The sequence below is a fragment of the Lissotriton vulgaris genome, chromosome 11 (genome assembly GCF_964263255.1).
Source record: "Lissotriton vulgaris chromosome 11, aLisVul1.2, whole genome shotgun sequence".
NCBI lineage: Eukaryota > Metazoa > Chordata > Amphibia > Caudata > Salamandridae > Lissotriton > Lissotriton vulgaris.
Window position 1 is genome coordinate 854,648,453 of NC_141699.1, and position 23,517 is coordinate 854,671,969.

General features: G+C 43.4%; 1 protein-coding gene across 1 annotated transcript in view; it reads right to left on the minus strand.

The window, feature by feature from the left end:
• The window catches only part of KLHL6 (kelch like family member 6), a 732,992-nt gene that overhangs the window by 371,170 nt on the left and 338,305 nt on the right, over positions 1-23,517 (minus strand). The window contains exon 3 of the mRNA XM_086943989.1: positions 21,868-22,317. Within this exon, the coding sequence (XP_086800115.1) occupies positions 21,868-22,317 (450 nt within the window). The remainder of the gene's footprint in view (positions 1-21,867; positions 22,318-23,517) is intronic.

Genomic DNA, 23,517 nt, shown 5'->3' on the forward strand with positions numbered 1-23,517 from the left:
ATTAAAAACTTGGATCTACAATCTTCCAGATATAACTGCTAGAGCACTAGTGTGATTCTGGTTCTGGTCACTCCAAGCAGTAAGGCAATCTTGACATCAGGTTGACCATACATTGGCGCCGAGATGCTCCCTGGAGCGATTGTAGCGCGTTATAAACGGGCAATTATATTACATTACATTTACACTTGTTCCTCAGTGCCACAGCTACCCAGGGTTGAGCTGAGTGGTTAACAGACAAAACCTAAGGGTCCTAAATGGGTTGGTGAGAGTATTAGAAGGTGAGGTTGCACAGTCATCATGGAAGCTAAAGCTAATAAACATGCTTTGATTAAGGCCTTAATAACTTGTGAAGAGGCTCACAGGGCACCTCCTTGCCTGGAGAAGGAATTACCCCAAGGTAGTGGGGATGAAGTGGAGGAGGTGTACAATCAATGTCTATTGAGTAGAGCCAGTGGGGCCGGCAGAAACCTACCCTCCACCCTTGGAGGGCCAAGGAGGGTCGTCAGGGCCCAAAGTGTAGCTGTCTCTGAAGAAAGCCATAGGTAAATACAGGACAGCATGGTAAACATAGACTTGGTGTTAAGGGCTATAGCTCTGGCTAAGAGGATGCAGGTCCTGGAGGAACGGAGGGCCTGGCTGGGCTTGGAGCCCAGAGAATATGATTGCAGTTAATATGGAGGTGCTGATAGGGGTGCCTCTTGTATAAGGTTGCCCAAAGGGGTTGTCCCTAGTTATGTTCCAGGGGATGTGGTAGAGATAGGCTACTCACACTAGAGGAGGAGATAGCTTATGTTTACACCCATACAAAGTCAACCCTTGTTGAACTTTTTGGGTTAACTCATGAAGAGTAGAGGAGGAAGCTTAGGTCCTTTCAGAAAGACACTACACAAACATTGTTAGACGTCATTGACAACTCAGTTAAGGCACTAGATGGATGGATTAAATGCAACAAAGAGGGTACACTTGAAGGGCTCTACACTCTGTTGGATAAGGAGCACATTTTAACAAACTGTCTTTCAGAGAACTTGCCCCAGCATGGTTGAAATCTAAGCTGTCTAGCCCCAGGAAACTGGGCAAGACAGCTGATAAGTGGGTAAGAACCTGGGTCCGTAAAAAGACCCTAAGTGGTGACTGTAACAAAGGTGGTCAGGCCACTTCTCAGGGGAAAGAAGGGGGAAGGATAAAAAGAAAGATAGCCCGGAAGAGTCCTCAAACGTAGCCTGGGGGGGGGGGGGGGGGGGGGGGCGGGGTCCTGAGCCATGAACCCATTCAAATGGGAAGGGGAACCAGGGCAAGAAGTGTAACCCCCTCATGGCAAGGGTGTGCATTGACTGTAACCAGCCAGGGCACAAGAGGGGGTATTCAGTGTGGACCAAAAATACACCCACTGGTGAACTGTCCAAACGGTTGGCTAGTGTAGAGATTGGATGGAAAGTTACCCCTGGGGATCCCAAAGGGTACACAGGGGCCTCCTTAGTGCTCCTGGGTGGGGCAACCATTAAATATTTTGCCCCTTTTGAGCAGATTGGAGCAACAGTATACCTGCAGAACCCTGCACGGCTAAGAGTGATCTATAAAGGAGCGACCAAGAACTTTACTAGTGAGATTCAAGCAGGGGCTTATCTACATGAACTTTCCAGACCAGGAAAATCCGGGGGGGAGGGAAAAAAAATAAGGACTTACTCTACGAAGATCTAAAAATAACTCAAATAATAAATATGTTATAATCCTTGGGGTACAATCTGTAATGGTGGTAGGGGAGCTGGATGGGGGATTTTTTTTTTTTGTAATTATTTTTTTTTTTCTTTTTTTTCCCTTCTTTTGCTACTCTAGTTGTGGAAATAGAAAGCTATAATAAGCAACTCGGAAATAGCAACAAGAGTAGCCTTGTGTTCCACCCATCAGGTTTCTTAGTAACCACTTCACCTTTATTGTCATCTCAGGCAACCTTAGCGAGCGGTGACGTATGCATCACTCGGACGCCCACACCTGGGTGCACTATGACCCAGGAAGCCTCTAGTTATGGTGGGGGGTGGGAGGGTGGGTGTCTTTTAGTAGTGGGGGGGGACATACAGGCAAGACATTAAGGTAGAAGCTATAGCTCAATGTAGCATTAAGAGACCAGTTCTAGAAGATAAGACAGACCCTATAGGTACCAATGGCTAAGCTGAAAATTCTGACCATAAACATTTGTGGGCTAAATGATATAAACAAAAGACAAAGAACTGCAATAAGCTTAAAATCAATCGGGGTAGATATTGTTTGTCTGCAAGAAACTCATGTTGAGGGGACTCAAATACATTTATTGAAAACATTAGGATATAGAGTTGTCATTGCTACAACTCAGACAAACAAAACTAGAGGGGTAGCTATTCTAGCGCGGGGTGGAGGGGTACAGTTTATGAGATCTGCAGCTGATAAATATGGCCGATGGGCCATCTCTGAGTGCCGATATGGAAAGGGAGAAAAACTTACTGTCTGCTTTATATATGGGTGTGTCACTGACGATCCCGATCTCCTGAAATTTTTAACTAACGAACTAGCATATTGGCTGGTTCCGATGATTGTCTGTGGCGACTTTAAACTAAATCTCCCGTCCAAGTGGTCATCTGTTCATAATTTTAGCTACCAGGGTAGGAAACCCAAAACATTTAGTGCCCTTAGGGATCTTTGTAATACACATGCAATTTCTGACTGTTGGGAAATTAGATTCCCAAGTAACCCGGGGTACACCTTTTTCTCTCATACCCATTTTAAATTTGCAAGATTGGATTATGTTTTTGTATCAGATACCATTATATCTAACTGTTCGGTTGACCGACTACCGAGGGTTCTATCCGATCATAACCCCCTAATCGTTATCATAAAAATAGGGATTCAGCAAGTAGACCGTAGTAACTGGACATTTGAGAGGGCTTTACTGACTAACGTTAAATATTGTAACCTCATGGAAAACTGGATCCCCGAATTTTTGGAGTATAACCGGGAGTGCCCCGCTGGAGGTGGTGTGGGATACACTAAAGGCTGGCGTAAGGGGAGAAACCCTCAGGTTTTCTATCAAAAATAATCAAGAAATAAAACAAAAATGTATAAATCTACAGGCCAGCCTTGATATTATAGAAGAAGATCTGATGTTAGCTGTTCAGGGTAATATCAACATTGAAGGAGCGGTAAGAAATGTTGCAATCGCAAGAAACTTAATTTCGGAAACGCTAACTACTAAAGCTATAAGTAAAGCCAGTCTGAATCTGGAAAAAGTTTATGAGCTTAGCGAGCAGGTTGGACATCAACTGGCCGTCCGCACAAGACAGCAGAATAGCGATAATACAATTAAAGAAATTAGAGATCCCATTATTGGCCTTACCTGTGATTCCAAAGAGATTAGGGTTGCGTTTCACAGATATTACGAGGACCTATACACTGAGTCTGGGAAGAGTCAAACTAAAATAGATACATATTTGGATTGTGGCATGGGGGTTCAATTACCCCAAACAGATAAAGATACCCTTGCAGAGGCACCACAATGGGTAGAAATTCTTCTGTCTATTAATAGCCTCCCAACCGGTAAAGCAATGGGCCTAGATAGAATTCCGGTGGAATTCTATGCCAGATTCAACAAACAATTAAAGTAATTTTAACCCAGCTGGTTAATCATGTCTTCCAGGGGGGTCGACCCCCCAAATCGTGGGATCAAGCCAAGATTATTGTTTTTCCAAAAAAGAATAAAGATCCAACGGATCTAGGGGCCTATCGCCCCATCACATTAATCAATAATGATGCCAAAATATATTCCAATTTACTCGCCAGTAGACTCGCCCCAGTAATTCACAAAATAATTTCTGCCCGAGAGCACGGATTCGTTCCAGGAAAATCCACTACCGATCATATCCAAAGGGTGATCACACTCTTTGACATAGCAGACGATACAGGAGATCCTATGGCATTAATACTTCTAGATGCCGAAAAAGCCTTTGATAGGGTCTCCTGGAAATATCTTTGGACTGCTATGTCAAGGAGTGGGATCGGGGATGTTTTTATTAATGCGGTTCGTATGATGTATGTCAAGCCAGAAGCAGTGGTTTCGAGCAATGGTGAAAACTCAGCTACTATTAAAATATCTAGAGGAACAAGGCAGGGGTGTCCGTGCTCCCCTTTGCTTTTTGCTATATTTTTATCGACCCGTTTATTCACAGGTTAGAGACGAATATATCTATCATGCCAATAAAGACCCTTAATGGTGAAACTAAATCCCTTGAATACGCCGATGACATCACTATAGTCACTGCTGATCCAAATAATTCCGTAGATCAATGGAACAAGAGGCAAAAAAAAATGAAAAATCTCTGGATATAAACTGAACCGGAATAAAACTCAAATCATAATCAATAGTAAATGTAATTATGCGGATGAAAGAGTGACGGAGAATGCAATATATCTTGGCGTTAATCTTACTGCTAACTTAAATAATCTTGTAAAACTCAACATGAACCCCCTAATGAAACTAACGGAAAAAAGCCTAAAAAAACTCCATAATCTGCATTTAACAATTTTCGGAAGATGTAATATAATTAAAATGTTATTTTTTCCAAAATTCTTATACTTATTTCGTACAATCTGCTTAAACTTTGAACCACTGTTATTTAAGGAAATTGACGGTATTTTTGCCCGCTTTATATGGGGATATGGAAGAACTCGTAGAGCTAATAGATTTATCACCTTGCCGACAGACAGAGGAGGTCTCGCACTCCCTAATCTTAAAGTTTATTGGTGGGCGACAGTCCTTAAATATAGTAGACTGCTGTTAACTTCACATCAGGATAATACCCCAGAGCGGTTAGTTCGAACTCCTCAGGAACTTATTCTAGGTGAGCAAGCGAGCGCACATTTGTGGCGACTGACTTACGATTGTCACTTCAAGAAAGTGCGCTTCAAAACTCTTAAAGGCATTTATGCCACCTGGAATTATGTTCAGAAACATCTGGGGCTAGGTAGGTTCTCGTATTACACGACTCTTATCAGTAATAAAAACCTCCCAGAGATTTTTTCGGATTCTTGTATGACCAGGTGGATCAGATCAGGTATATACCAAATTGGCTCCTTGTATGAGCCAAATGGCTTTACTTCATTTGAATCTTTAAAACATAAATTTGGCCTACTACATCGGGACTTTTTTTAATACTTACAGGTTACTGATTTCATTATGAAGAAGGGGGGTGGTCGGGTTGGATTCAAGAAAATTGAGTTAATCGAAACTGTTATTCAGTGTAATAGAGTGAAAATTGGGGAAATATATAACAATTTAATTATTGATCTGCCCGATGACCTGGATAAACATACTCAGAACTGGCAGATTAAACTTGGAACTTCAGTTAGCTCCATACAGAAAGCACTTCAATTTTCTCAGTCACTTTTAATGTCCTCTAAATTGCAAGCTCAATTCTATAAAACTTTTTCCCACTTATATCACACCCCCTATAGGCTTGCAAAATGGAGCACTGGTAAAGGGACTTCATGCCCCAGATTTGCGATGCCAGAAGCTGATCTAATACACATGTTTGCTACATGTGGGACACTCCGTACCATTAGATGCGAGATTTCTAATTTTCTTTCAGAAATATTTGCGACTAAAATGGAAATTACTACGTCAGAAAAAAATATTGGGGGTAGACAGTGACATCCGAGCGGACAATAGAAAGGGACTTCTGTTTGTCTCTATGGCCGTGCTTAGAATCTGTCTGGCTTCGGCTTGGCTGGACACTGTTCCTCCATCTTTTCAACAATGGCGGGCACAATTATTATCGACATATAGTCTGGAAAAAGCAATATACAGCAGGAAGGGTATGAAAAAGAAAAAGAAGGGACTAGATATCTGGTTCCCACTCGCACATTGGATCGAATGTCTAGAACTGTAACAACTTTAATTATTTTATTGAAAACTTCAGTAGTTTTGTGTTTATGTAATTGGTCTATTTTTTATGTCTAGTATATGTAGTGGATGATGCTTTAGTTATTAGCTTTGTGGAAAATTGCCTGTATTGGGGTGGGTGGGGGGGGTGATATAAAATGTTAAGAATAAAAAAGGGAACATGGCATTGTCATTGTTAACTGCCTTTAATGAAAAGTTGTTTTGAAGATGAACGTTAATAGCTACATGTGAAGGATAACATTGTGAGCTAATAAGAAGTCAATAAATACATAGAAGGCAACAAGAAAAAAAAATAATAATAATATTTTACACACTGGCCTCCTAGTATGACAAAGTAAACACAGAGGCTAAAATCATTGGGGTGGATACGAAGGCTCTGAGGGATACAGGTTCCAGTATAACCATGCTTATGGCTAAACCTGTTTCCCCAGACCAGGTCCTACCTGAAGAGGTGCATACACTTGTCAATACTGATAAAGTCACTCTCTATGGCTGTGGTTCACTTTGAGTGGGGAGGAGTTACTAGCTGAAAGAAGGTAGCTGTGCCCTCTGCTATCCAAGTGGAGTGTCTGCTGGGCAATGACTTAGAAACTTCTGCTTGGGCAGACTTTGAGTGGAGGACCCATGTAACAATGCTGAGTCTTTCTGAATGTGTGTGTGTCACCACCAGAGCACAGAAGGTCCTGAGAGAAAGTCAATGGATCCTGGAGCCTGAAACTACAAACCAGGTCCTTAAAGCCAAGAGTAGGGGCATGAACGCTGGCAGCCCAACCTCCAAAGGTTCACAGATCCAGAAGGAGCCCAACCCAATGCGGGAAGGCCTGGTGTCTAAAGATGTACTGACTCCTGGAAACTTGCCTGATCTGGCAGAATTCCAGGGAGCTGGGGTCCCTCTAGGGAGGACCTGAGCAATGGACAAACGACCTGTCTCCCTCTATAAGCAAACCAAAGTCTCCCCTGATACCACTACCAGTGGTGGAGACTCCTTTTGATAGGATGGGATAGACATTGTTGGTCCCCCCAGACTCACCACCAGCTTCAAGGAACAGGCCCATCCTGGTGGTAGTGGACTATGCAACCACGTATTCTGAGGCATTTCTACTTAGAACAGTCACTGCCCTTGCAGTGGCTAGAGCCCTCTTTGTAATATTCACCAGGGCTGGGTTTCCTAAGTAGGTTATCTCAGATAGGGCCACAAATGTAATGCCCGCCTACCAGGAGGCAATGTGGGAAGAATGTGGTTTGACTTACAAGTTCACCACCCCATATCATACCCAAAGTAATGATTTACTTGACAGGTTCAAAAAAATAAATAAAGGCTCGATTATGGACATTCTCCTACCATGCCCCTTATTTGACTACAAGTAGATCCCTCAAAAAGGAGTTGGTTTCAGTCGCTTTGAGCTATTCTTTAGACCCCATTGACAGGTTCACTCAGCTTGGTTAAGGAAGTGTGGGAGAGTCCCTCAAAGAACCTAAGCAGGTCTTAGTGAATTATGTGCTCGGCCTTTCCTTAGAATGGCTGAATACATGAAGGAGGCAAACATGAATCTGGTGACCAGCCAGGAGCTTGTCAAGCACAGGTATGATCAAAAGTCCTCCATGTTGGAATACCAGCTAGGGCAAAAGGTGTGGGTCTTTGAGCCTGTAGCACCTAGGTCCCTACAGGAAAAGTGGACCTGGCCCTCCCACATCATATAGAAGAAGTGGGAAGTCACCTACTTGGTGGACTTTGGTACTCCCAGGAACCCTCACAGGGTGATCCATGAATATAGGCTCAACCACACCATGAAAGGGCAGATATCACCATGTTGTATAGCATTTTAGGACCCTAGTGTAATTTACCTGATTCATGCCGTTATATAGGTATAAATCACCATATCCTTATATAGGCATAGAAATCATAACCATATTTAGACATAACTCATGCAGTCCAAATACGGAATGGCTACTTCCACTAGTTCCGAAAATCCACAATGATTTCTTGGAAAACTTGGCTTCAGCAGTTAGGGACTTCCCCTTTCTTGAATATTGATTTGTCCAAGAACTCATGGAGTTTTCAAAGAACTGAGACTCTTTAATGACGTTATTATGTCCAACTTTACGTCAAACTCTGCACCTTCAAGGTATAAATATGCCCACACTTGCCCTAGCAAACACACGGTGGTTTGGAGCAGTTCGACTATCTACTTGCCCGACGCATCTCGCTACAGCAATTGCCGAAGGAAGCCGACCCTCCAGCAGACACACTGAGAGTCGCTGTCTTTTCTCCTGCTGAGAAATCCAGCTCCAGTGTTTCCAAGCTCCCCTTGCGGGGTGTTGGGAAATTGAGTCCTGAGACAGAGAGATACCAGACCTCCTTCATTCTAAACCAAGGAACGGAGCTGATTAGACCCTAAGAAATCTTGGATAGATTCTTGGCAAGAGAATAGTAAACTTATGCTACACCACACTTACTTCTTCCTTTGTACTAGACTTAGGTTAGGTACATCGGGGTAGGCGAATTTTAGAAGCACCAGTTGAGTACTTTTAGTCTTTATTTATTCAAACCATACCATGCTTTTACAGTATTATTTTATAATACTCTTCTTGCTGTACGCATTATACTTTACAGCTAGTATTACAATTGTAGCAGTTCATTTCTTCTGCATGAGAAAGAAGACTGTTCAATAAATACTTTTATTGAAAATGCCCGTCTCTCTATTTCTCTGCACCTCTGGTGAAACGAAGCTTGCACGATTGACTGAGTAAAATATCTATCTATTGTTTCCACGACTCTGAAGATCAGTTTTATCTTGGGGTAACAAAGTTGTCATGTTTCTATGGTTGTCAGAAACTAATCCATTCTTGTGAACTCGAGAACGTTTCTAGTGACCTCTGAACTAGCTGGCACTCTCAATTAAGTCTAATATATTCGATAGAGACCTAGTAAATATAAGCCCTACGTCAAATCTATAGGATATATTATTCCAATGCGCAGAGCCTATTGGGAATATAGGAACAACACTATAACCAAGGTGATGGTAACAGATGAGGGCGAGGAAGGAGAGAGTAACCCTCTTGCGGACCTCCTATCTACTAATGCCCAATATGGAACTGTGAAGCGAGTAGTCTCTAACCGCACTGACAGACCAGCAACAAAAGGACTGGTATCAATTGCTGAAGCAGTTTGCTGGACTGTTTTCTTTGACCTTAGGTCTGACTTCAGGTTGTATCCATGACATGGACACCAATGACATCTTGCCTGTAAAAAGTAAAATGTACAGATTGTTTGACCAAGTAAAGGCCAGCATCAAGGCGGAAGTTGCCAAGATGTTGGAGCTCAGGGTGATTGAGCCCTCCAGTTGTCCATGGCCCAGCCCAGTGGTATTGATGACCAAGCCCAAGGGGGAGAAACCTAAGAAAAGGTTCTGTGTGGGCTACAGGGGCCTCAATGCAGTCACTAAGACTGATCCACAGCTTATTCCAAGAGCTGATGAACTCATTGACAAGCTGGGTGAAGCTTTGACTCTGCTCCCCTATGACCTGACATCAGGTTATTGGCAGATGGCCCTCACTTCAGGAGCCAAGGAGAGGTCTGCTTTCTTCATACCGGAACGTCACTTTCGAATTTAAAGGAGAAGGCACCTGGGTCCCTGCCTGCTTGTTGCCTTTTCCTGTTGAAAGCTCCAAAGTCTTTTTGTCATTCACTTGCTCTTGACAGCTCATTGCTGCCTAGTTCACCACCGCTGCCAGGTGTCCCACTCTCCCATTCCTGCCTCTGCTGAAGACCTGCCCACCCCAGGACCTACTTAATGCAGCCCGTTGCGCGAATGCATTGAGAAGATACCTGGACTCTTGCCTGCTAGTTGCCTGCTCCTATTACCAGCATCAGCCTCTCTCTGCCTTTCTCTCACTCTTGGCAGCTCTTTTCTGCCTACTTTCACAACCGCAGCCAGGTTTCCTGCTCTCCCTTGCCCACCTCTGTTGAAGCCCCACCCTCCCTAGATCCCTCGGACATAGTTAATGCAGGTTGATGTGTGACCGCTGTGATGGCATACCAGGGGTGCCCCAAAGGAATGCCTGTCTGCACCTGAATGGCACACAGCACCATGAAACTATTCCCCCACACCATTCGATGCAAGACCACCATCACAGCAGCTGCAGACATTATAATCATCAACTATTCTCTAACCGCCACCTTCCCGCAGTGGCGACTGGTGACTTTTTCAAGTGGTGGGGCAACATTCACAGCATGAGACAGACAGCCTGTTAACCCCCAACACTCTTCATTTAACCAAGGTAAACACAATCCATGGTCTCTAACACCCAGTTAGACTCATGCCCGCTAAACCAAACCGAACCAGTACTTGTTTGCCAACGCTAGACCGAGGCCGAGCCCCCCCTGCACCTGGGCCTGTTGAGTGAGAAGGTACATGGACTGCCAAGCCATCATGCAGGCGGTGCCAGCCTAAAGAGAAAGCATGTCTGTGCAGAGGGCATTGTTCACCCCTATTCCCAAGAGATACTCAGCTTTTCAGCATTGAAACTGCCTGTGTGCACAGAGATTGGGTTATGCTCACATCCCAACAGAAAATACAAAGGGAAATGTACCCCCAAATTACAGACAATAAAGTGTTTTTTAAAATTAATACCCTGCAGAGTTGTTCAAAGAGTTGCTGGTGGCGGCTATGCAATAAATTCATCTTTAGCTAATATAATTGGTGGTGTTAGCTATAAAGTGTATAATATATGCACTAACTTAAAACACAGATGGTAATCCAAGTAACTGTACTAGTCCCACACAAATGTTTTCTTCTCTGTGTTCACCTAGAAGCAGAGCTATATGGACACCCTCATAAACTATCATTTCTTCTGCACTTATTATATATTTTTTGCTCACCCAGGAGGAAATTTCAAGTCATCGAATTATCAACATGTGATCGGCTCTTTCCTATGACCTGCTGTCAAATTTAATTCCTCACAATGTACATTTTATTTAAAATTTAACCCACCTGCAGATGTATGCAAGGGTAACACACAAGGATAGAGAGATGTGTGTCTGAGTAGGATACACAACACATACAGGTGGGTAACTTGTTCTGCAGTAATTCTCGTATTTTCTGTGGAAAGGAAACTTTTACTCATGTCAGAGAAGATCAACATGCCCTTTGTTATGTGCAGACCCAAGCTGAGCTCTTCTGAAGAATCGGTTGTAGAAGATGAAGATCTCTGGCAATCCACACAGGCTTTTCTTATCCAGAGACATGTCGAAAGTAAGGACTGACTTCATTTCTACTCTAAGGTGAATGGGAACAGCAGTTCTAGCTGGATCTCGTGCAGAACTTTAGTGAAAGGCGTGGAGCGTTGCCACTCACGAATGCACTAGCGGAGCCTTGAGGGTACTTAGAGGGCTCAAAGCACTGGCTAATGGATGCTGTATAGTGTAGGGAGAGCCGGACAGAAAGTACCTTTATTCAGTAACTTTAGGTGGGCATGCGGGACCCCTGTAGTTCCTGCCCTTGCACTGAGCAGGAGATGGGTCAATGGTCTCACAGCCGGGTAGCAAACAATAACGCAGAAGTGGCACCAGTACCCAAGGTTATTAGGGGTCCAGGTTTGAAAACAGAAAGCACGGTCCTGGTGGTGCCTGAGCAGGAACAGACCCTGCCCTCTGTTCCAGAGTTGAGAGCGTGGCTGTACTGTGCTGTTACACACACTTGGCTGGTTGCTGTCTCTGCTCCGGATGACTTGCTCTCAGCTCCTCTCTGCTAGTGTCTCCTGACAGTGCCACGGCTCCCGCTCTGTGCAATGGGCATGCCCACTGCCGCTCTGTCTCCCCCAAGTCATTTGGGCCAATCGAGATATTGCTTCCATGCTGTATATATTAGAAAACAGTGTGAAAGCAGTGCCAGGGTTTGCTTGAGCAGGCAACACTAGAGGTCCTTAGGAGACCGGTGAGGCTGCACTGAAACCCCCAGCTTACAAACAGTGCAGAGTTTGAAGAGGCCTCTAGTGCGCATGTTGGGTTAGCCATAAAAAGACACCTCACCAACCTGACTTATGCACTAACACTGCAGACCTGGCAACCTTTAAATAATTAAGCCTCACTCCAGCCCACATAACGCACATGCATGATTAAGCATCTGCCTGTGTGCACATAACCCCGTCATCAGCAGTGCTGTGCAACTGGTATATGTGGAAAATACTCTTAACATTTTTAATAAAGGAGCCACCGGGGCAACATACAGGGCGGCGAAGCTCCTATGCCCTCATAGACGAACCGCCACTGTCTTTCCAACAAACTGGAAAAATGCAGAAGGCATCAGCAGACCCCAACACCCTAAGCAACTACTGACCTATCTTGTTCGTACATTTCCCAGTAAAACTCATGGAGAAAGCAAGCAACATTCAACTCTCTGACCACCAAGAGTGCCACCAATGTCTTAACAGCTCTCAATCAGGCTTCAGCCGCAACCACGGCAACCACGGCACTGAAACAACCTTCATCACACCCACGATTACATCAGAAGCATCCTCGACAGAGGAGCAACAGCCATCATTTTCCTCCACGGCCTCTCCGCAGCCTTCAACACCATCTCCCAATATACTCATCAGAAGGCTTCACCTCCTGGGCATCCACGGGCCAGCCCTTCAGAAGATATCCTCCTTCCTCACAGGAAGGATACAATGCATGATACTACCACACTACCACACTATACCTCAGAACTGAAACATCTAATCTGCGGGGTCCCTCAAGTCTCATTCCTCAGCCCAATGCTCTTCAATCGCACCCTCACAGACATCATCAGATTGCATGACATCAGCATCATCTCATACACCGATGACACTCAGCTCCTTCTCGCCCTAACTGGCAGCTCCAACAGTGCCAAAAGCAACTTCGGCACCTCCATGAGCAATGTTGCATTGCCCCCATTTCAACTCAGACAAAACCGAAGTCCTGATTTTCAGAAACAGCCACTTCCCTTGGGATGTCTTATGGTGGCCTGAGGTTTTGTAATTCTCGAGTCTGACTCCATTTTGTTCTGTGCCACCATTTTGTGTTGCCCTCATGTAGGCCTGTGAAGGTAGCCTGGCGAACAAAGTGGCCTGGCCTTCTTAGTTCATGTATACATTAACTAGGTTGCTTTTTGACTCTGAAATGAACTGTAAGAAACTGACCTCTTCACCTGAAACTGACCTCGCAAAGCCAATTTCCCAGATCGATCTTTGTCTGAGATTGCCAATCAATGTTCAGGACATCGTTAACTTTTAGTTTCCTTGCACATGCCTTATCTTGTTCAGCATCTGTTACTGTTTCTTTTTTATGTTTCTTCATTACATGGGTTATGCTTTCAATTATAGGTTTGTCCGGCTTGTGGAGATTGAATTTGGGACATTCCTAATTAACTTTTGGGTTGGGATACTGTAAAGTGAGTTTTTGTTATGTGATACTTTGTTTGAAAATGTACCTTATTGGCTAGAATTTTGTGCAGTGGGTGTACATTTATAATGTGAATATTGGGTATAAAAGGAGACGTCTCGCCTTAGTAAAATGAGCAGTCTCCTGAGAATTTACACCGTGATGTATTTCTAGGATCACTGCTACTAGCTGCAGCTAATAAATTTGGTCTCTGATGCCATCCAGAAGTATTCCGTGTCTCTGTATACCAAGACAGGTGAACTCGAAGATCTTAGGCGTGCCCCTGACGCCACTGGGTTAAACCCCGGTTCTTCACTATAACCACAATAAGGTTGTTGTGCCTCTTTTTTGCACACCAAGATCCGCTCTTCTTCGGATGGTGTAAACTAACGTAAATGTCGTAGTGGTTGACATATGGTGCCACGATAGTCATTCTTAAGACGGTACTGCATAAGTTGCCCTTACCGTCCATGTGGGTATGTTCGTCTAATAGAAACTCAGATAATCATATTCCCACCAGGCAAGCATATTATTCCTGTGTCCACGTTTCCTGCTATCTAAACATCGTTAAATTGACGCCATCTACTATTTAGCAGCATCCGCAGGTAAAATTAATTTCGCCTATCAAGATTCATAATACAGTTGTGTGTCTATCCGAAGTTTCCTCAACCAATGATAGAGATTACATTAGGTTATTACAAATATAAAGTCCAACAGTCCTGAAGATGGTCTCACAGATTAATACTTAGGAGACCGAAACGTCGACCAGTGCCTTCTCCCTATTTGTTCATCAAATTAAGAAGTAGGAAAGGTGTCACCTGGACCTACAGAGTCATGTATTTGTTTATGATCAGTATACTTGTAGGCCAGCGTATATATATTTGTATTTCAAATTGGTTACCTTTTTAACTGTACGATAAATTCAATATTTTTCTGTACACCTGCTTTAGTGTTTTTTTCTTTGTATCTGTTTTATGTTATGTAACAGTGTGTACTTTACATGTAACTGCTATACATTTTTATCTGGGATTGATTCCACTATAGGACCATTGAATTGTCCTCATAATTTTCCTTAAATCACTACTAAATTATTTGTGAAAATAAATTCCCTTGAAGGCACTCGTTACCTTTCTATACATTTATCCAAGCCCTCAAGGGTATTTTGGGTTGCTCACTGATACAAATCTAAGGTATCCTAGCGCAGCCTTTCCTATGCACCTTGCCGTACTGTAACCATCTGCAAGTGCCTACTAAATCGGACCGGTGCTGGTCAACCCCACAAAGTGCACGAAACAGGGGTGTACTATGATGGCAAACTGCCAACATACTGCATGGCGAAATGGCTGCACGCTGATTCTTCTTCTAACCGTCGGTCCCAGGTCATTCTTGCAACACCGGGCCTTACCGTCTAGAATCGCAAGTCAATTCCACAAATGGGATGCCAGTGCGTATAATTTACCGCCAACTGACAACCTGCCCGTCAGCTCTCTTACAGCACAATCCTCAAGTGTGGTAGCTACCTACCTACCTACCAGCACCAACACCAGACCCAGCGTGCTCTCCCTCGTAATTCTCCGGTGGTGTTGCTACTGTACTGCTGTTCTCCTACACTCCCTCACAGCACAGTAAGCCTCACTGTCTCATCCCTTGCAACCTTGTGCACAAAAGTCATCCGCAAGCCAAGAAAAGACAAAAGTGCCGAGAAGAACAAGAGTGAGCAGAAGAGGGGTTACCAACAAGACCTCTTAGAATAAACTGTGACTTGCCTGGCATATCCCCCATTCTCCTAGAACCTGCTGAAAATGGTGGACAGGGACAGTAGGATCAACAATAAGAAAGTAAGACCTGAACCAATAATGTCGGAATCTCCAATCAAAGCTGAATCAGATCTGACCAGCACGATGGACATGATCCTTAAAAAACTGGTTGAAGTCCATGATTTAGCCAAGTCGATGAAAATCAATACTGATACCATGCAACTGGAACTTACATCAATCAGGACGGACATGAGTTCTATGAACAAGAGCATCTGTGAGGCGGAACAACGTGTAAGCGATGTAGAGGACAGAACCTCCCAATCCTCCAAAATCATAAAGCATCTTCATAATGCTACAGCTGATCTCAAGCGGCAAAATGCTGAATTATAGGATCGCAATAGAAGAGGAAATGTACGTATTTTTGGCGTTCTGGAAGAATCAGAAAAAGATGCGGATTCCTGTGTGGCCTTCCTTGAAGCTTGGATTCCGACAGTCGCGGGGATCAAATTCCAACACGGCCTAGAACTGGACAGGGCACACAAAATACCAACATTCTATGGCCAAAGTTTAAGATCATCGAACATGGCAGATCACGTGTCTTCTCAAATCCTCAGGATCTTGCACGTCATCTAGAAGTCTCCACTGAACTGCCTAACCCTTGTGCTCTACTGGTATCTCTGTTTTATTATCTTCATCTTGTCAGAGTGCTCAACATGCTATTCCTTTAGCTACAAGAAGTTGCCAAATAATCGAGCTGGCTTCATGCCGTAAGTTAGCTACATGCCAAAAAATTGGATACATGACATGACGTGATGGACCTCTACCTGGGGCAGTTTACTAGTATAATCAGGGCTATGCAGTCCTATATAGTTAACATAGTTCATTACGTCCAGTACGCTCAACAAGGTTAAATGCACTTGTTAGCCATTTATGTGGTCACTGTGTTTTATGTGTTAAAATGTGCTTACAGTGTGCTTAAGTTACAGCTAGGTGCTAAGACTCACTTATGCTTCAGTATAGGTTACCACATATTCGTAGTGGGGTAAATCATTACATACGTTTCTCCTGTTGAGACACTGCCCTACTATATTTTTCTGTGTTGCCTTTAGACGGTACTGCCGTTGCAGCTCCTGACTTTGAGTTTTCGGGGGGGAAGGGGGTGGGTTGGGAGGGGTGGGAGGTATGGGGGAGCAAGGGCACTGAGGGAAGGGAGGGAGGGAGGGAGTGGGTTTTGGGGGTAAATGTAATGTTGGTCGTTTCCTTATTGTTTTTATTTCTTCTTTTGCTAGTCGCTGACCAAATCTCAAAAGTAGAATCATATGTGCCATATCCAATACGGAGTCTAAAAAACAGACACCAAAGGTTTTCCACCATGAAACAGGCCCTACATCTAGCCGGATCCATGCCCTGTGGCAGATACCTCTGGTGTGACTTAAATTGGTATCTTCGCTTACACAGCCGTACCTATCATAGAGCCGATAACTTCCTTAGCAACCCCTACCATTTAGATGACTTAGACTAAAACCCTGGCAGAAAGATATAACATAGTTTCCCTAAACGTCAAAGGCCTTAATCACCCAGTAAAACGTAGAAAAGTCTTTGATTTTTTAATAAAATCCATAGGCTATATCATCCTAATCCAGGAGACAAAACTTTCAGAAGAAGATATTGGATTCATTAAACATCACTGGATCTCATACACCCTATGCTCCCCAGCCGTCCATAAGAAGAGAGAGGTGATCACCCTAATTAAAAAAAAATCTAACATTTCCATCACCTCACACACTCAAGAGAAAGATGGGAGATTGTTAGTCACACACCTAATGAGAGATGGGGAACCCATTCACGTAGTAAACATTTACGGGCCAAATTCTGACGACCCTGACTTCTGGGAATCTGTTTCAACCTCAGTAGGCAGGGACTTCAATCTTCCTCTAGACCCTCTTCTAGATCACCAATCCAAATGCACATATCATTCTTCATGATCTCATGAAATACTCAATCGTATTTGCTCCAAATTTAACTTAAGTGACTCCTGGCGACTACAACACCCTGACGGGAGAGATTATACATTTTTCTCGGCACCCCATAATTCTTACTCCAGAATTGACTACATCCTAATCTCCAGCCCTTTCACACACCTCATAGAAGAAACGGACATAGCACCCAAACTAGTTTCGGACCATTCCTGTATCAACACTAAACTCGCAGGTTCACACTCTACCCTACCCCCGAAACGCTGGCGCTTTAATGATGACATCCTCTCAGACCCAGAGAACAAACAACGAATAGAAAACGGCATTCGAGAATACATTGCACTGAATGATCTCCCGGGTACGGACACCTCTGTTGTTTGGGATGCACTCAAGGCCACAATTAGGGTCGTCATTATAGGTATCAGGGCACAGTCCAACAAAAAATTTAACTCAGAACTCGACGCACTTGAGAAAGACATCAAGTCACTAGAAATCTCCCATTCAGCCTACTTAGATAATAAGCCCGCCCTAGACCTGCTTATTAAAAAGAAATACGAGTACAACACAATTGTGAGCAGACGCGTTAGAGTGTGGATAAATAAATTCAAAGCACTCAAATTATGCGAGGGTAATAAGGCAGGGAAATTACTCGCATCTTACCTTAAGCACAGACAAAAGCAATTCAGTATTGCATTGATTAAGGACCCCGCCAACAACATCCATACCAAACAAAATAAAATTCTAGACACCTTCCAGTCTTTCTACAAAGACCTTTCCAAAAACAAGATGGTGTTTGACTCAGAGGCAGGCTTCAATTACTTACGCTCGCTAAACCTCCCTGGACTTTCTGAGGATGAAGCTCCAAATTAGGATCCCCTTTCACTGACAAGGAACTCTCTTCCCCCATTAAATCCCTTAAAAGTAACAAAGCTCCGGGCCCTGGTGACTTTTCGGCCAGTTTCTACAATGCGTTTGAAATAACTCTCAGCCTTTCCCAATTAAAATTATTCCATTCCTTTGCTATAAAGGTGGTGTCTCTAAATCAATGGGTGAAGCCACTATAATTGTCATCCAGAAAGAAGGTAAAGACCCATTTTTAACAAAAAACTACCGTCCAATCTCCCTCATCAATCTGGATTGAAAGATATATGCAAAAATCCTAGCCAACAGACTCAATTCAATCCTCCCAAAATTGATTAGCAACTATCAAGTGGGGTTTCTTAAATATCGCATGTCCAACAATAATACCAGACTACTTTGCCATGTCTTGGAAAAAGCCAAAATAACAGCCTCTCCCTTTGTTGCCATCACCCTGGTCTATCATGGAACAATGCATGCTATCTTTTAACCTGGGGAAGACTTATATGGACATGGTAACAGCCCTCTACTCCTCTCCGTCAGCCGGGATCACCATGAACGGCTCACTATCAGAATCATTTTGCTTAGAACATGGCACCAGACAGGGCTGCCCTCTCTCACCAGCTCTATTTCTTCTGGCCCTTGAACCCCTCATCTCGGATATAAAACAGAATGACGATATGATGGGCGTGGAATTCGGTGAGACGCAAGTAAAACTGGCCGCATATGCGGATGATATTCTGGTGGTTACAGAACACCCAGATTCTTCCATTGAGGCTCTCATGACCACCATAGAAAGATATTCTGTTCAGTCTGGCTACAAATTGAACCGTGACAAGTCAGAGGTTAAACCCCTGAACATATATGGCACCAGAGATATGCTGAGAAATTCCGGGCTGTCTTGGCAGACCGGCTTCATTAAATACCTTGGGATTGAATTTGGTAGCACCCTTCTTGAAACACTCCAGCGCAACGAGAAAACCACCCTAGATAAAATTTAATCGCAACTAGACGGATGGTCCCCTAACTTCATAACATGGTGGGGGGAGGGTTGAGACCATCAAGATGATGATCTCTCCTCTAGTGAACTACCTCATCAGGATGCTGCCCCTCACTTTATCTCCGGATTTCCACCACAAATTAGATGCCCTACTCACTAAGGGCCCGATGTAGGTCGGTCGGTAACGGCCGAAAATCGGTATTTTCGGCCGTTACCGACTGGTATTCAAGAATTGGCATGTAGGGGCACAATTTTACAGAATCGGTAAATTTACCGATTCTGTAAATTTACCGATTCTGTAAAATACTGAATCGGTATTTTTACCGATTCGGTAAATCTCAGATGTAGGTGGGATTCTTCTGAGTCCCAAAGGCCCTACAAAATCGGTATTTTACCACACAATCCTATTGTGTGGTAAAATACCAAATTCAGGTGTGCATGCACATGTGTGCATGCACACCTAGCCATATGACAGACAGACATGCCCTTAGGGCATGTCTGTGTGCCACATGGCGCACATGCCTATTTGTGGGGTGCCAGAGGGTGTCAAAGTGACACCCCCTGCACCTTTGCAAAATTCGGTATTTACCGATTCTGTAAATACAGAATCAGTATTTCCCATTGATTCCTATGGGCTTCAAAGCCCATAGGAATCAATGGGAAATACTGATTCAGTATTTACAGAATCGGTAAATACCTATTGTTACAGATTCGGTATTTCCACATCTGGAAATACCTACATATCCACCCTTTAGATTTACCGATTTTTAATTACCGAATCGGTAAAATTCGGTAATTAAAAATCGGTAAATCTAATTTACCTACATCTGGCCCTAAATTTCTCTGGAAAAGGAAAAGAGCAAGGATTAGCATAAAGAAAATCCATCTGGACAAGTCTCTAGGAGGGGTCAACTTAGCTGATTTCAAGCTGTACCAAACAGCTTTCCTCGCTAAACAAAGCTCTTATTGGTTGACACCTCCTGTGATTACACCCCCGTTTGGCTAGATATAGAAAGAGCCCTTTTTAGAAATCTCGCCCCAGCGGCCGTTTTGACTGCTAGCCTTAACACGACCACTTGCTCGAAATCCATTTTACAGAACACAAAATTCGCTCTGCTGAAAGTCGATAAACTTCTAGACACCAGCATTCGATGCTCTAGATGGGAATCGATCTGGAATAACCACATTGTGTTGTATAAAGACAAACTGCTGCATAATGACCTTTGGGCTAAAAAAAAGTATTTTTTTTTCCACATCAATTGTTTAAGGATTCTTACCCTCTCTCCTTCAGGGAACTCCAAACTAGATACAGCCTTGCTCCACTTGAATTTTATAACTTACTGAAGGTAAAGTCGGCGATTAGTAGGGCAAAACTCTCTGCAACTCCCGAACTACTTTTCCAGACTAAACAGACTAGGCCACCAGGTGTTCTGGATTTATAAACTCCTACGCCCACAACACTCCAATCTTAATAAATACCTCACACAGTTCTGGGAATCACACCCCTCTTTCCCAATATCTGACGCAGACTGGGCCAAAACCTGGGAATCAACCATGAGATACAAAATCAGCCCTACACTTTCCCAGACAAAATTTTGACTACTCCATAGAGCTTTCTGAACACCAGCCCGTCTCATCGCTCACAACATTAGAGACTATGCAATCTGTTGGAACTGTAAGGACGATGACCTAGAACACCTCCTACTCAAGAGAAATATCCTCCCTGGTCTTTGGCTTCCTCAATGCTGTGTCCCTTATTGACAAAGATAGGGCCTTACTAGATCTACTCCTCATGGCTGCAGTAAAAGTAGATCTCAATAATTGGAAAGACACCCGCAAAGCCTCCTTTGCCTGCTGGTTAAATTGGATAATTAACCTAAGAGGAGCGGACAATATATCACTACAAAACTCACCATGGTGTCCTCCTCGGAGAAGAATGTGGACCACTCTTGACAAATATTTCAGCGCTCACAAACCACCATGAACAGCTCACACTGCACTTTCACTCCCGGTTACCTTAGCTTCACCTTAGCTTTGCTCTAGATCTCCATGACATTTAGCTGGTTATTCATACTGCCTCAACAGTGGCTACAATCACCTGTGGGCCAAGGCACTGATACTATTGTTCCTACTTATGCGACATGTAAGTTCACTCATATGAGTTTTTATTATGTTATGTTCCTGATTGTCTGATGCTTAATCTCACCCATCCAATTATCACCCTCACAGTCATTATTTTAAGCTTGTGTACCACAACTGTATGCTTTCTTCTTTTATGTTTTTAATGTCTGTAATGTTTTTCATTCCTTGCTTATTTGGAAACTACCAATAAAAACCTTTGAACGGATAATTTCAAAAACATATGAAGACTGGAGTCTTGAAAGTTCTTGTATTCGGGTGCGTTTGTAACACATGTCAGGAGGGGGATCACCTTTCAGGCACCGTACTGCTGTGTCGCTGTCATTTAGGATGTTATAGGTTCCACCTTGGAACCTTGGGGTGGTTGGAAGTGGCAGGTGATAGAGGAGTTGGCTCAAGCCAGTATGAAAAACGGTTGCTCCACCATCTGTGCCAGGGTATTCTACAAATAAAATGCTTTTTAGTCATTTCGTCTTATGAAGTATCTTTACCATAACACATTTCTATTTTTATTGTAACACATGCTTTCTTTGCCACTAGTAATTCATGGAAATAAAAAGCTGTCTTTCGTCTTGAAGGCCTTTTTTAGATTAGTAACACTAGCAGAGCTCCTATAGTCCTAAACTGTTGCTTTTAAATGCACTGGCTGATTCTGGGGTAAAAACTTATCAGAAGCAATGCTGAAGATGTATCTTTCCTCACACTTATTAATTACGTTTGCTGTCAACATCTTAAGGATTTAAGACAAGACCCTTCATTTTTCCAGTTATCCGCTTCCCCTGTTTTCATACTATGTGTCTACAACTTACCTCATTGCCCGACAGGTGGTACATCCTTGCTTCCTGTAGAAGAGGGAAGACCTCAGGGCACTGTCTAATGAGCTCATTGGCTTCGACTGTCTCTACAAAATACCAAGGATCCAGAAGAGGAAGGCGGACATTCTCCAGAACGTAAGGAAGGAAGGCCAGCCTCTCTGACTGCCTGTAATGCACCCAGCTGATGACGGTCTCAAACACCTGCGCCTCTTCTGTCACACACAGGTCGTCGCTTTTTAATATGCAGTACAAGATGTCGACAGGGAGTTCCATGAATTCCTCATGGTTTGAGACCTGCACAAAGTTCTGGATGATGAAGTTCTGCACCCGGTGTTTCAAAGATCCCAGAGCGTGAGCGTCAGCCAGCCTCAAAATTCCCACACAGTTCTCCGGGTGAAGTGCTTCAGTGAGGAAGCCTGCACATGCATCGACCATCCGTAAAAACTACAAAAAAAGACAAAAAAGAAGGTTGGAACAAGAGTTCCGTTTATGGGGAATCAGACCGAGGTATTGACGTATAGATAAATACATATTTATGGTCAAGTACTGCACACAGGCAGATGGTACAAACCCAATGTTGTGGATGTCATTTATAAAAATAATGAACATTATTTATAATTTTCTATCGTATTGCAGAGCACCCACAAGTTTAGAAATCATCAAGAAATAAGAATGGAAAATGTGGTCAGAAATATGTGGCTAAGCAGCCGAGCACTTTGTGTTACTAAAAGCCTGCTATGTTGCTACCATTTTGAGCTATATGTACCAATGTGGCTAAAATTTTCCAAAATCTCTTGTTCCACACATACTGTCAATACGGCTACTTTCCTTGTGCTTCTCACACTTAAGGGCAGACTTATCATTCTTTCATGCATTCTTTCACACAACGCAGCAAGCTGCGCTGTCCGTCGTGGAAGGGCAGGAATATGCTGTATATACCATTATAGTAGGCATTCCTGTCCTTTCTTAGTGCGGATGCACTTTCGGCTGCCAATGCAGGCACCCTCGTGCCATGTTGTAGGCAGTGTTGTTTTTGTGCAGGAAGGGACACCTTCCTGTATAAAACCAATCCTGAGAGTCATTTGTCCCTTTTCTATGTGTACTGCAGAATGCAGCACATGTAGAAAGTGGAAAAAACACAGGGAGCAATAAAGATATTTCTCCTTATGCCTCACCTGGGGTGGCAGGGTATTTTGACGCATTCACAGGTCTACCACTAATGGTAAATCCAGAAATGTGCCAAAATTCATGGGTGGGTATGTGGGAACACCCAAGCTCCACTTGTGGAATTCCTCCCTGCCGCAGAGTAACGCATACCTTTACAAATCTGGGCCTTAGTAACTAATATCCGACAATGCTGGTTCCAGACATTAAACAGCCAGATTTGGTTTACCTACAAATTAAATGGCAATTACACATATCACAATTTTGAGTCATGCAGTATGTAGCATAAAATGTTTATATGACACAAGACTAAAATAACATAGGATGTCACCTCTCTACTTTCTCGAGATACCTCTCCCACAACTAATACCCAACAACAACGTACCCAATTTCAAATCAGATGTGATCAAGACGAACCCTCAGTTTCAAGGATGATATACCCTCAAAAGATGGTAAATTAATATTCAAGCTTTCAAGCAT